This window comes from Opisthocomus hoazin, chromosome 11 (genome assembly GCF_030867145.1).
Source record: "Opisthocomus hoazin isolate bOpiHoa1 chromosome 11, bOpiHoa1.hap1, whole genome shotgun sequence".
Taxonomy (NCBI): domain Eukaryota; kingdom Metazoa; phylum Chordata; class Aves; order Opisthocomiformes; family Opisthocomidae; genus Opisthocomus; species Opisthocomus hoazin.
In genome coordinates, this window is record NC_134424.1 from 18,592,580 (window position 1) to 18,604,599 (window position 12,020).

Here is a 12,020-nt window from a genome sequence, read left to right on the forward strand (position 1 = left end):
CGGAGGGGGACAGCAGACAGCCGGTGTAAGGCTTTACACCCACCCAGAGCCCTTGGCCGGCCCCCAGCCCCTGCCTGCCCCCCCTGGCAGCACCCAGCCCCGGGTGATGGCAGGCAGCAGCCTTGCTGGCCTCCTGCACACCCTGCCGTGTCCTCCTCTCCAGGGACTGAGTCCAGGGATCTCCTGGGGACTCCCAGGGTTGCCCCAGAGCACCCGGGGTCATGCTGGGGCATCCAGTGTCATCTCCAGAGCAGCCAGGGTTGTGCCCAGAGCACCCAGTGTCAACCTGGTGGCACCCAGGACTATTCTCAGAGCACCCCCTCGGAGCACCCAGGACCATCCTGATGGCACCCAAGGCCATCCTCAGAGCATCTAGGGCCATCCTGGGGCACCCATGTTTGTCCCCAGTGCACCCAGGGCCATGTAGGGCCATCCTGGTGGCATCCAGGGTTGTCCCCAGGGTACCCAGCGCGATCCTGGTGTCACCTAGGGTCATCCCGGGGGCACCCCCAAGCACAGGAGGTGGCAAACCTGTCCAGCCAGGGCTGAGCTGGGCAGGACGCGCCCGCCTGGGAACCAAGGGAGATGCACACGCAGGAGGGACGTGACATCCCTGTACGGGAGACAGGCGGGAAGAGACGCAGCCCTCGAAAGCAGGGACAAAACCTTCCCAGCGAGGAGAGACCGAAGACAACCATTACACAGGCACCGGCTACTGGTGAGCCAGGAAGGAGAGGGATGCACCAGTCTTCCACAGGAGGCTGGTGACTGTTTTCTGCTCAGTGCTGGTGGCACCCTGTGCTGACGGTGTCCCAAGGAACCCCCGAGACAGCACCGTTCGGCCAACAGATCAACCCGCAGTCCTGGCCACAGCTGTGTCACCTCATGTCACTGTCCCCTCCTCGACAGTGCTGCTTGGCTCCGGAGGGGAGCCACCATGGGGAACAGGACCAGGGCTGCGTGGGGGACATGGCTGTGACCCTTGCCAGCCCCTCCCGAGCTGGGTGGTGAGGAGGAGGAGGAGGAGGGTACACTGGGTGGCAGGAGGACCACACGGCTCCTCACAGGATGAAGGCAGCATGAATTGGACAGCACAGACATGATGATGCCAGGGTCCTTGTCACACATCTGCTGGTCCAAACCAGTGTAAACTGGGTGATAAACGCAGAGGGGAGCTTTTCTCTCCTCTGCCTCCGAAGCCGCTGCCTGTGCTGCAGGGTGGGCGCGCGTCGCTGCCACCCACCCCGGCGCAGGCAGACCTCCGCGAGCCCCTGGCTGCGCAGGGAGAGGTGGCAGAAGTGTCCCTTCCCCGGCACCCTGCACACCAGCCCTGCAGCGCCCGTCGCGAGCCCTGGGGACGGTGGCCCGGCACCTTCGGGAGTGCCCATTAGAGCATCACTGGCTACGTGCAAGGATTTGCTGGCACGTCTGCAACCCCGCAGCCTGCGGGATGTGTTCCTGGTGGCCTTGGGGACCTCCGGAGCTGCAGGCACGCGACGGTGGCCCTGTGCTGGTGGGGTTCCGGATGATGCCGAGCGAATGGGGTGCACTGGCAGCGCCGCTCACCTGTAGTTGGTGCTTTTGATGGGGGCCCACGTGTAGGTCCTGAACACCTCGTCGATGTATTGCTGCGGGTCAGAGGGAGCCAGTCAGGCCTCCGTGGTGCCAGGACCCAGCCAGCGCGGTGGCACAGGACCCCGGCTCCGAGCCCGGTGCCAGACACAGCCCCTTGCTGCCCGCCGCAGGGGCTGGGTACTCAGCACAGCGGCAGTTTTGGCCCCTTCCCCTGCATTGTTACCTCATCCAGGGACTTGATGAGGGTCTTGATGAACCTCTGCCCGTCATTCCCATCAATCATGCTTCTCCGGATCTGGGGGACATGGAGGAGGGGACTGAGGGCCACAGAACCAGGCCACATGTCCGTGGGCACCCATCCCAGCACGGTGGCACTGGGGACCCGCGGGGTGCAGGGCCGAGGGGTGGGCAGCCTAGGGGAGCTCATCATGGTGGCACCCAGGGGACAGTGGCCCAGCTCCCATCCTCACTGTGGCCCCACAGGAGCTGTGCCAGGGCCTGGGGACAACGTGCTCCCCAGGGCAGGCTGGAGGGGCTCAGCGTCCTCCTTTGCAACTGCAGATAAGAGGGGGCCAGCCTGTACCCCGAAAGCTGCCCCCGGGTCTGCCCACCTCCTCCTTGTTCTCATCCTCCAGTTCAGCGTCCAGGAAGTCCAGAGTCACCGGCTCGCGGAAATTGATGATCTGCAGGCAGAAAGGGAGCACCAGGGGAGGGCTCAGGGCTCCCGCAGCCGCTGCCGAGTCCAGACTCATCACATTTCCCACAATTAGCTCCTAACGAGCCTGGGAAGCCGCGTGCCCCACGGGGCCTGGCTAACCCCCCGCTGCTGCCCGACGGGCCCCTCCTCACCTGGGGCTGCAGGTTGGGGTGCAGCAGGACGTAGCCGTTCAGGTCGATGGCGAAGACGTAACCGTTTGCCCCCAGCTGCGGGAGGACCAGAGGAGGGATGAGGCCGGCCAGGCGGCTCTGCGGCGTGCCGTGCCCGTGTGACCACCCTCACCTCTGCAGGCAGAGCTCGCCCCGTGCCAGCCCCAGGGCTCAGACTTTTCTGTCCTTCTTTTTCTACTCTCAGGCCAACAGCATCTCTCACCCTGCCTCTGGATTTTGCCTGCTGCCCTTTTCCCCAGGCTGGCAGGGTTTATTCCCCGCTGACCCTGCAAGGGTTTTGGCTCTGCTCCGGGTCCCAGAGCATCACCCAGCTCTGATCCCTGCCCGCCTCCCTGCCCCAGCCCCTGACTGCAACCACGGCCTCTGCACCCTGCTGCCGCCAGCGCTGCTGGAGGTGCCGCGCGGTGCTGGGGGGTGCAGCCTGGGGCTCCCCGCAGCGCGCTCCCACGCCGGGCTCGGGCAGCGCAGGGCAGGGACGGAGGGGAAGGGGCCCCCACGCACGTTGTATCGCGGTGTCAGCCTCTTGATGTCGTTGAGAGCCACGTCGATCCCCATCACACCCAGGATGAGCTGGTTCTGGAAGGAAGTGCAGGGAGGGAGGCGGGTGGGAGCAGGGCTGTCACCCGCCACCGCCAGCACGGGGACGGGGAAACACGGGGGTGGACTGCTTCTCCCTCCAGGGATGTGTGGGTTGGATCTGGACACAGCAGGGGCACAGGGTAGGACATGCCACCCCCCTGGCAGCCCTCCATGGGACACTGCACCCCTCAGGGACTTGCAGCTGCCAGCTGACCCCACTGAACCAGGAGGGCTGGCCAAGGCCGTTGTGGGGATGGCAGTCACCCCTGGTCTCACCTCCGGGAGCGGATGCAGAGCAGGCAGAGCCCCAGGGTGCTGATGTACCCCCTGCAGCCATGCACCCAGCATCAGGGAACCCTCCCCACCCCGCCGTGCCCCCCACACTGGGGGTCCCAGTGCAGCCAGGGCGGTGGCAGCCACAGTCTCCTACCTTCCTGTCACTGCTGTCCTCCGTCAGGTTGAACACCGGCAGCGTGCCCGTCACCACCAGGCCCAGCCCCTGCACGAGCACAGGAGGGTGTCCCATGGCCCCTTGCCGGCCCCAGGGCTGGGGGTGGGCAGCAGAAGGGGGTCACCCCCCAGCAAGGGAGATGGGGGCATGTGCTGTGTGGGACCCTAGGGCTGGGGGTCCCCACCAGCACCCCAGGGCTGTGTGGGACCCCAGGGACAGTGTCCCCACTCACACCCCAGGTCTGGGGGTCCTTACCAGGGCATCCTGGTAGACGTTGGTCCACTGAACCTGCTTGGCTCGGTTCCCAGCCAGGACCATGGGTCTGCCCAGCACATCCAGGTACTCCTGCAGGGACACAGGGCGGGGGAAAGCATGACATGGGAGCCAGATGCCTCCCTGCTCCAAACTGGTGACACCCCTGTCGCCACGCACACCCCAGGGATCATTAATGGGGTGCTTGGTGCCAGCTTCCAGCTGCAGGCTGAGCTAGGGTGGGGGCTTGGCAGCTACCAGACCCAGGGCAATGGCTCCAGCTTGGAACCAAACGGGCCTGCCGAGATGCAAACGAGGTGCTGCTCGCCATTGGCAGTGCCCGGGCAGGGCAGGGACTCCCCAGGCAGCGCCAGCCAGAGCCCCCGAGCTCCCAGCCATCCCCAGGGCTGGGCTTAGAATCATAGAATGGTTTGGGTTGGAAGGGACCTTGAAGATCATCTGGTTCCAGCCCCCCTGCCATGAGCAGGGACATCTTCCACCAGACCAGGGTGCTCAGAGCTCCATCCAACCTGGCCTTGAACACTGCCAGGGAGGGGGCAGACACAGCTCCTCTGGGCAACCTGTTCCAGTGTTTCACCACCCTGATGGTGAAGAATTTCTTCCTAATATCTAATCTAAATCTGCCCTCTTTTAGTTTACAGCCATTCCCCCTTGTCCTATCACTACACACCCTTGTGAAAAGCCCCTCTCCATCCTTCCTGTAGGCCCCTTCAGGTACTGGCAGGCTGCTCTAAGGTCACCCCAGAGCCTTCTCTTCTCCAGGCTGAACAGCCCCAGCTCCCTCAGCCTATCCTCGTAGGAGAGGTGCTCCAGCCCTCAGTACTCCTTGCTCTGTCATGCCTGGACTACGTCGCTGCTGTCTCCCTGGCTGCCACCACTGCCCTCTTGGGATCTTCTCTGGGGCAAGTCTCCCTTATCCCCGCTCACCTTGCCAAGGCAGGCCTCTGCGCGAGGGGGCAGCCCCTGTGCCACGATGCCAGCCCTGCCCCGAGGGGCTGCCCCGCTCAGGGACCCCCCATCACCTGCCCACCATGGCACCGTTTGCATCCCATAAAGAAAGGGGCAAGGGGACGGGGTGTGGGGTGGACACAGGTGGCTCTGCTGGGGCTGCCCTGCCTGCGCTTGCTCTCCGCCTGTGCTCGCTCCCTCCCTGCCTGCGCTTGCTCCCTGCCTGCGCCTGGCTCTGCTCTGTGCTGATTAACGCTTGATGTTTCATAATTAGTCACACAAAAGGCAGCAGGTCCATGGGGAGCTGCGGAAGATGAATTACTTATTTCAATAGCGTGAGGCCTGGATGCGGGCTTGGCTCAGCTCCTGGCTTGCTGCCACGCTTGCTGCCAGCCTTTGGGCACTCTGCAGCGGCGCTGGGGCTGCCTGACCGCGTCCCCAGGCAGGGCACCCCGGGAGGGCAGCTCTGCCTGCCTGCCTGCCTGCTGGCACCCTGCCCACTGGCACCCTGCCTGCCTGCCTGCACCCTGCCTGCCAGCACCCTGCCTGCCTGCCTGCCTGCACCCTGCCTGCCAGCACCCTGCCTGCCTGCCAGCACCCTGCCCACTGGCATCCTGCCTGCCTGTCTGCACCCTGCCTGTCTGCCTGCCTGCACCCTGCCTGCCAGCACCCTGCCTGCCTGCTGGCATCCTGCCTGCCTGCCCAGCACCCTGCCTGCCTGCCGGCATCCTGCCTGCCTGCCCACACCCTGCCTGTCTGCCTGCCAGTACCCTGCCTGCTGGCACCCTGCCTGCCAGCACCCTGCCTGTCTGCCTGCCTGCACTCTGCCTGCTGGCATCCTGCCTGCCTGCCAGCACCCTGCCTGCTGGCACCGTCCCTTACCTGCGTGTTGATACGGATGGCGCCAATGGAGGGGATTTCGAAGTAGTAACCTTGGGAAAGAAAGAGAAAGGCAGCTGGAGAGCTGGCTGGCCGCCTGTCCGGCAGTCCGTCTGTCCAGCCCTCCAGGGTTGCAGCCAGCGCCTTGCTGGCAGCAGCACGCACCGGAGTACTGGTACCAGCCCCAGTGCGAGGGGTGAGCCCAGTACCCTGCAGCTGCCCGCGCCCGCTGGGTGCCAGCCCTGCTCACCTTTGTTGGCGCAGGCCATCCACTGCAGCGGGGTCACGTCGTAGTTGTGCTGCCCGACGGAGAAGGTGAAGACCCGCACCTGCAGCAGAGCGCGGTGGTGAGGACTGTCCCCGGGGCACCCCAGTCTCCCACATTAGGGTGTTCCTGGCTGACGGCAACCTCCCCGGGGACGGAGTGGCATCGCCCTTGGCCACACAGACCGTGCTGCCGGTGGCCAAGAGCAGGAAGGCAGAAGGCGGCTTCTGCAAACACTGGCTGTGCTGGCAGGCAGGAGGGGACCCCCTCTCTCCCTGCCCGGAGCTGGCCAGCTCTGTCCCCCACCAGCCGAAGGCACCCACCCTGGCAGGACCAGAGGTCCTGGTGCTGGGGCATCACTGCACAGACAGGAGGGGTCTGTCGTCTCCGAGGGTCCTGCATGGCCCAGGATCCCCCCACCCCAGGTCCTGGGGAGCTGGGGGGTGATAGGGACCCTCCCGCCTGCAAGCAGCCTGTCCCCATGCCTGGTGTGTGCTGCCCGCAGGGCAGGCTCTCATGGGGCCCTGCCAGCCCCGTCCCTCCCTGGCAACCCGCGGGGCACCTGGTCCCGAGCCTCCCCACGCCAGGGTGGGAGCCGGCGATGCACAGCACCAGCGCATCAGCCGCCCCATCACCAGGGCAGCGTCTTGGCGCAGAAGCAGGCTGTTGGGGAGACAAGATGGTGATCTTGCTCACAGCAAACGAGGCGGAAGCCAGCAATGGAGCTGGAGCAGCCGTCTCCCTCCCCGGCAAGCAGCCCCAGCCCAGCACACAGCCCCACAGCCCCTCACCGTCTTATTGGGCCAGTTGTACTTCTCAAAGACGTCCTGCACCCGGTCCTCGCCGCCGTCCGTGAACATCATGATCATCTTGTTGCAGTTGGCACGCGTGATGTTGGACTGCGGGGCAGAAAGGCGGCGCGTGAGGCCGGACCCGGAGCGAGGGTGCGGGGCGTGGGGCTGGATGCGGCCAGGAGGGCTGGCCCTGACCCATCTCCTCCCCCTGCCTGTTTCTCTGGGGTGAGAGCGGCCGGGCTGAACGGGCAGGGGGAGGGACGCTGTCTGCTTGGAAGTGATGTTGTGGCTATTGCCGCTCCGCACCTAATAGCACCGTTCATCTTGATTTTGCCTCCGGCATGGTGTCTGCCTGGATCCAGCCCCCTCCGCCCAGCCCTGCTGACTTCTAATAACCCAGAGGGGCAGCGGCTCCAGCAAAACCTTGGCTACCGCACGCCAGGGGTAAGGTGTCCCCCCCCAGAGCTGCAGAGACAGACAAGGAGCTCTCTGCACACCAAAGCCCCAGGCGTGGGGCAGCAGCCTGGTTCCTCAGAGCTCTCCCATTTCCCCCAGCACCCACGGGTGCACTGTGCCCACCCCAGCCCACAGCCCGGCCCCCAGCTCACGTTCTGCAGCTGGTCGAAGGCGTACTCAAAGCCAGCTTTGTAGTCGGTCGTGCCCTTGGCCACCATCCCCTGCACGTCCTCCTTGAAGACCTTCTTGTTCCGGATGTTGGCCTGCACCAGGTGCTTGAAGCACGACACCGGTTTCGCCTTCTCGTTGAACTGGGAGGTGAAAGGGAGGGGAGCGGGTCACGGCAAGGGGATGGGGACCCAAAGGCAGCCCCCGGCAGGCACCGCTCAGCTCCCACGGGCAGGAGGTGGCTGGAGCATCCTGTGTCCCACATCCCAGGGACAGCCAACACTGAGACCGGGGCTTAGCCTGGGCCAAATCCAGCACGGAGCCACCCGGAGTGGGTGCTGGCAGCGGGTCCTGCCGGTGCAGGGCTTGTCGGCACTCTCGCCTCTGCAGCACCCCGGGACACGCAAGCAGGCGTGCCGTGCCGTGCCGCGCTGTGCCGTGCCGTGCCGGCAGCAGGAGCAGGTGCTGCCTCTCGCTCACGGCTTCATTTGCTGGCCACAGGGCCCATTCATTAGGGGAGCAGCGATCCAGCTAACGGAGCCGGGCCAGACACGTTAATTAGCGCCGGCGCGCTCACGGCCAGACAGGGGAGGGCTGGTGTGGGCTGGCTGCCCAGCGACGCACAGTTGAGGCGGCACAGCCACCGTGCTGCATGAGGTCAGGGGCTGGTGGCATCGCCGCGGGGGGGCATGATGTCACTAGTTGGTGACAGACAGGAGGTGGCTGGGTGGGATCGCCCCGGGAGCATCTCTGCCAAACGCCCCGTGATGAGGGCAGCTTTCATTCACCACCACGCAAAGCCGAGCCCCGAGCAGCCATTTCCATTCTCATGTGCAGGTGGTTGGTTAAGCAGGAAAAAAATGGCATTTCTCGCTGTGCAGAGCTCCTGGCTGGGCGGGTCAGGGGGCAGAGGGCTCCTGTGGTGGGGATTTGGGCACTGCCCAGGGGTACAGCCATGCCACCCACCCTGCTGCACTCACCGAGGCCACGTTGACGTAGTCATCGTCTGAGAGGGTGTCCAGCATCTCATAGACCGAGGTCTTCATCAGCTTGAGGGTGAGGCCGCTCACGCTGCCGCTCCTGGGAGGAGAGAGGGGTGCTGGGGTTAGCAGCGAGGGGGCAACGGGGTCCCCGCCAGCACTGTCCCACACGGCTTCTCCGGGGCCACCGGCGGGACAGTGGCACCCCCAGGGAGCTGTGCCACCGTGCTGGCCTGGCTCAGCCCAGCCTCGGCCCCCACCCGCATACTCACACGTCCACGATGATGACCATGTCCTTCGGGGAGGAGGCGCCTTGGATGTACCTGCGGGACGCAGACGAGGCTCAGCGGGGTCAACTCATTTTGGGGGGGACCCTGACCCTGCTGGGTGCAGCCCAGGAGCAAAGCTCTGCCAGGGCCCGGGTGGCCGGGGAGCCGTGCTGAGAGCGCCCACGCGCCCACAGCTGCGGTGACCCCGCGGTGAGGAGCAGGGACAGGCGGCAGCGGCGGCGGGTGAGCGGAGGCGAGGATGCGGCACGGCGCGGCATGGCAGACCGCCAGCGACCCGCCGCTCGGTACCGTATCAGCCTAATGAGCTCTAAATGCTAAACTCTTCCATCATCGCAGGCCCTTTTCTGCGCGCTGATTATGCTGACACACACATCCATATTAAGATGCTATTTACCCCCCTGGTAGCTTCAAAGGCCAGGCTGATTAGGTTATTTTTAGCTACGAGGAGGAAAAATAATATCACTGTGTAAATCCTCCCTCCTGCAAACAATTAGGGAACCCTTGCTCACCCCTCGAAGCACCCGGTCCTGCTCCCAGCCCTGCATGGGAGGGTGCGGCGCGGTGCTCAGCACCCATCCCGGCCACGGCCATGCACAGCCCAGCCTCCCCGTCCCATTACGTGGATCCTGCCACGGCTGAGGTCCAAGGGAGTCTCATTATGGGCTTGATCAGAATCAGGCCTGACGTGAATTAATTAGTGTGTTATTAGTATCAATTACTCACCATTACTGGGGAGGACTGGGTTAGGGGCAGGCTGCGATTGCTAATCCCAGGTCCTGATGTTCCCTGATTACAAGTGATTACCTGGGCAGGATGCTGGTGCGTGGGGTCCTCCCGGGGCGTGTGCCGCGGCCCCCCAACACCCTCCCCTCATGCAGGGGTGCAGGATGGGCAGGCAGCTGCCCTCAGGCTTCCCACAGACTGGGGGGCTCGGTGCCTGCCCTGCTGCCAGGGCTGGGCTGCCGGCGTGCCACAGAGCCTAACCAAGAGCTGCCCATACTGGGTTGTGCCAGCGCACCCATCTCCAGCCGCCCCTGTACCATTCTCCGCTGAGCACCCCGGGCTGGGCGGGAGCAGGCTGTGGCTAACAGCTGCCTTCGCCAGCCCCAGAGGGGTGTCCCTGGGGATGTGCTGTCCCCCAGCATGAAGGATGCCGCTGCTCCTCCATGGCAGGGAGGGCAAGCAGGTGGCCAGCCTGGCCAGTGGGCAGGGAGCTGGGCGAGCCGGTCCCCCAGAACAGCCTGCCTGCCCCCCCTCTGCCAAGAGCCCGCACAGGCACCTCGGCGGAGAACAGTTAATAATTAATGTGGAGCAATCAGAGCCAATTAACCATGGCAGCAGGGCCATTAATTTTCTGACAAGGAGAGGGGGCAGCTCCCGGCACGGGCAGGGGACGGGCGCAGGGTGCTCCCCTGAGACACAGGGCTGGCCGGGCCCATGCCAGAGACCTGCGCACGCTTTCCTCTCCATGCCTGCACTTGTAGGCAGCAACCACGGGCAGGACGGGGCGGCAGCTCCCCGACCCCGTGGGCAGTGTGATAATTAGCATCCAGCCCCATGGGCAGTGTGGCAGTCAGTGCTGCCAAGCCGGCACCTCTGCCTGGGCTAAGGGGAAGCGATTCAATCCCGCCTCACCCGGTGTGCGGCTGAATGGCTGCTGGCAGCTATCGCTTAACCACAGCCGGCCGCTGCCCGCCCGCTGCTGTCTCGTCCCCCGGCTCACGGGTTCCGAGAGCCGGTTGTTTTCCCATTCGGACGGGAATGGTGGCTGGGACTGTGCGCTGGCAGCCGCGGCTGCAGGCGGGAGCAGGGTGAGGGGCAGCTCTCCATACTTCTTCTGTATCCAAGGATTTATCTCTCCATCCCGCTCTGCCTTCCACGGAAAAGGGGAGGGGAGCGGGAGCCGAGAGCCGTGGCTCGGATGCCCCCACCCGTGCTATGGTGTCTGTTTGCCAATGCCAACCATGTGTGAAACAAAAAGAGGAGGCAGCTGGCTCCTCCCGGCCGGGAACCGCCAGCAAAGGGACCCCCCTCCCCACTTGGCACCCCCTTACCAGGGCCGCCTGCGCACGTCGTAGAGGTCGATCTTATTGGGGGCTCTCCACGGGGTGGCTGCGGGGGGAAGGCAGATGGTGAGCGAGGCAGGGCCATCCCGCGGTGGGGGACGGGGCAGCGGGACACCCACGCACCGGGGTAGTAGCGGGTGACGCCGGTGGCACTGCCGAACACCTGCCAGAGCAGGGAGGGGTCCTCCTTCCGGTTCTCGATGAAGACGTCCTCCAGCGCCTGCGTCCAGTTCAGCTCGTTGAGGATGACGGTGGCTGCGGGAGACAGAGCCGGGGGTGGCGGGTGGGTGAGGGGAGCCGCACAGCCTGGGATGGGCTGGGGGGGTGACGGGGACCACGCTGTCCCCATGGCGACGGCAGAGAGGGAGAGGCAGTGTGTCCCCTCTGCCCCTTCCCATGGAGGAGCCCACAGGGGCTCCCATGGCCCCCTTGCACCCACCGCACCCCAGCGTTCGCCTGCTATCCCTCGTCCCCAGAGACCGGAGCCACCCTCCAAGGCTCCCCCCAGTGCTAACCATCCCCTTCCCCTGGCCCTGGGGGAGGGACAGCCACCGCCAGGACAGCCGCCTGACCATCCCCCCAGCAAAACGCCCTGCTCCTCCGGCCACCGTGCCAGCCCCGCTCCCCGGGGACAGCCACCAGTGGGAAACGAGGGGTCGTGTCCCTGCGGGGCCGCGCAGAGCCTCCCCGGCCCCGCTCTGCATTCCCGCCGGCCTCCGCACCTGACGCAAAAGCAATTAAGATGCTGGCAAACGGCGGTGTTAAATTATTCAGCTATTAAAGCAAAGATAAGCTGCCAGCAGCCCCAGCCTGTGATTAATCAAGGGGGGCTGGCAAAGCGTGTCGGGGCCGGTGTGACGAGGCAGATACGGGGCCGGCCGGCCGAGATGCTGCCTCCGGGGCAGTGGGACCTCTCAGCATTCACAGGGTCCTTCGGGCACCCCAAGCACTGCGGATGTCCCAAGCCCTGGGCAGGCATGGGGACCCCCCCAGCATCCCCCATCAGCCCGTGCGTGGAGGAGCAGGCCGTGCCGCTGTGGGCAGGAGCGGGCAGCCAGCAGCACCCCCGAAGCCAGGCGCTGCTTGCTGCTGGGGGACCCTCCATGCATTTTTGGGGTGCAAGAGCTCCCAGGAGCAGCCCTGCTCCTTGGCATTGGGCAGAACAACCAGTTCGGAGCTGCAGGAGAGCTGGCCCGCGTTTGAGGAGTATATTTAGCTCTCCTAAGGCTTCCTCCCACACTTGTCCCTCCTCAAAACACCATCATCACCCGTTCAAGCCTTTGCCACAGACCCGAGGTGCTGGTGGGACGTGGGCAGGTTTCACTGAGGAATCCTGGAACTCTCCATCCCAGCACCACCGCTGGAGAAGACTTCTCCTTCCCTCAGGCAGCTGTGCCTTCAAGCCGCG

At 65.2% G+C, this 12,020-nt stretch overlaps 1 protein-coding gene across 3 annotated transcripts in view; it reads right to left on the reverse strand.

The window, feature by feature from the left end:
• Positions 1-12,020, reverse strand: part of CACNA2D2 (calcium voltage-gated channel auxiliary subunit alpha2delta 2) — a 223,486-nt gene that overhangs the window by 12,363 nt on the left and 199,103 nt on the right. For all 3 annotated transcript variants that reach the window (XR_012765226.1, XM_075432528.1, XM_075432527.1), the window contains exons 7-21: positions 10,736-10,867; positions 10,601-10,658; positions 8,529-8,579; positions 8,257-8,356; positions 7,261-7,419; positions 6,650-6,757; positions 5,844-5,922; positions 5,597-5,646; positions 3,749-3,838; positions 3,473-3,541; positions 2,965-3,039; positions 2,425-2,499; positions 2,187-2,258; positions 1,799-1,870; positions 1,567-1,628 (exon numbers count right to left, since the gene is read on the reverse strand). Coding sequence is in view for 2 of the 3 variants with exons in the window: in XM_075432528.1 (XP_075288643.1) it covers positions 1,567-1,628; positions 1,799-1,870; positions 2,187-2,258; positions 2,425-2,499; positions 2,965-3,039; positions 3,473-3,541; positions 3,749-3,838; positions 5,597-5,646; positions 5,844-5,922; positions 6,650-6,757; positions 7,261-7,419; positions 8,257-8,356; positions 8,529-8,579; positions 10,601-10,658; positions 10,736-10,867 (1,252 nt within the window). In the remaining variant the exon portion in view is untranslated. The remainder of the gene's footprint in view (positions 1-1,566; positions 1,629-1,798; positions 1,871-2,186; positions 2,259-2,424; positions 2,500-2,964; positions 3,040-3,472; positions 3,542-3,748; positions 3,839-5,596; positions 5,647-5,843; positions 5,923-6,649; positions 6,758-7,260; positions 7,420-8,256; positions 8,357-8,528; positions 8,580-10,600; positions 10,659-10,735; positions 10,868-12,020) is intronic.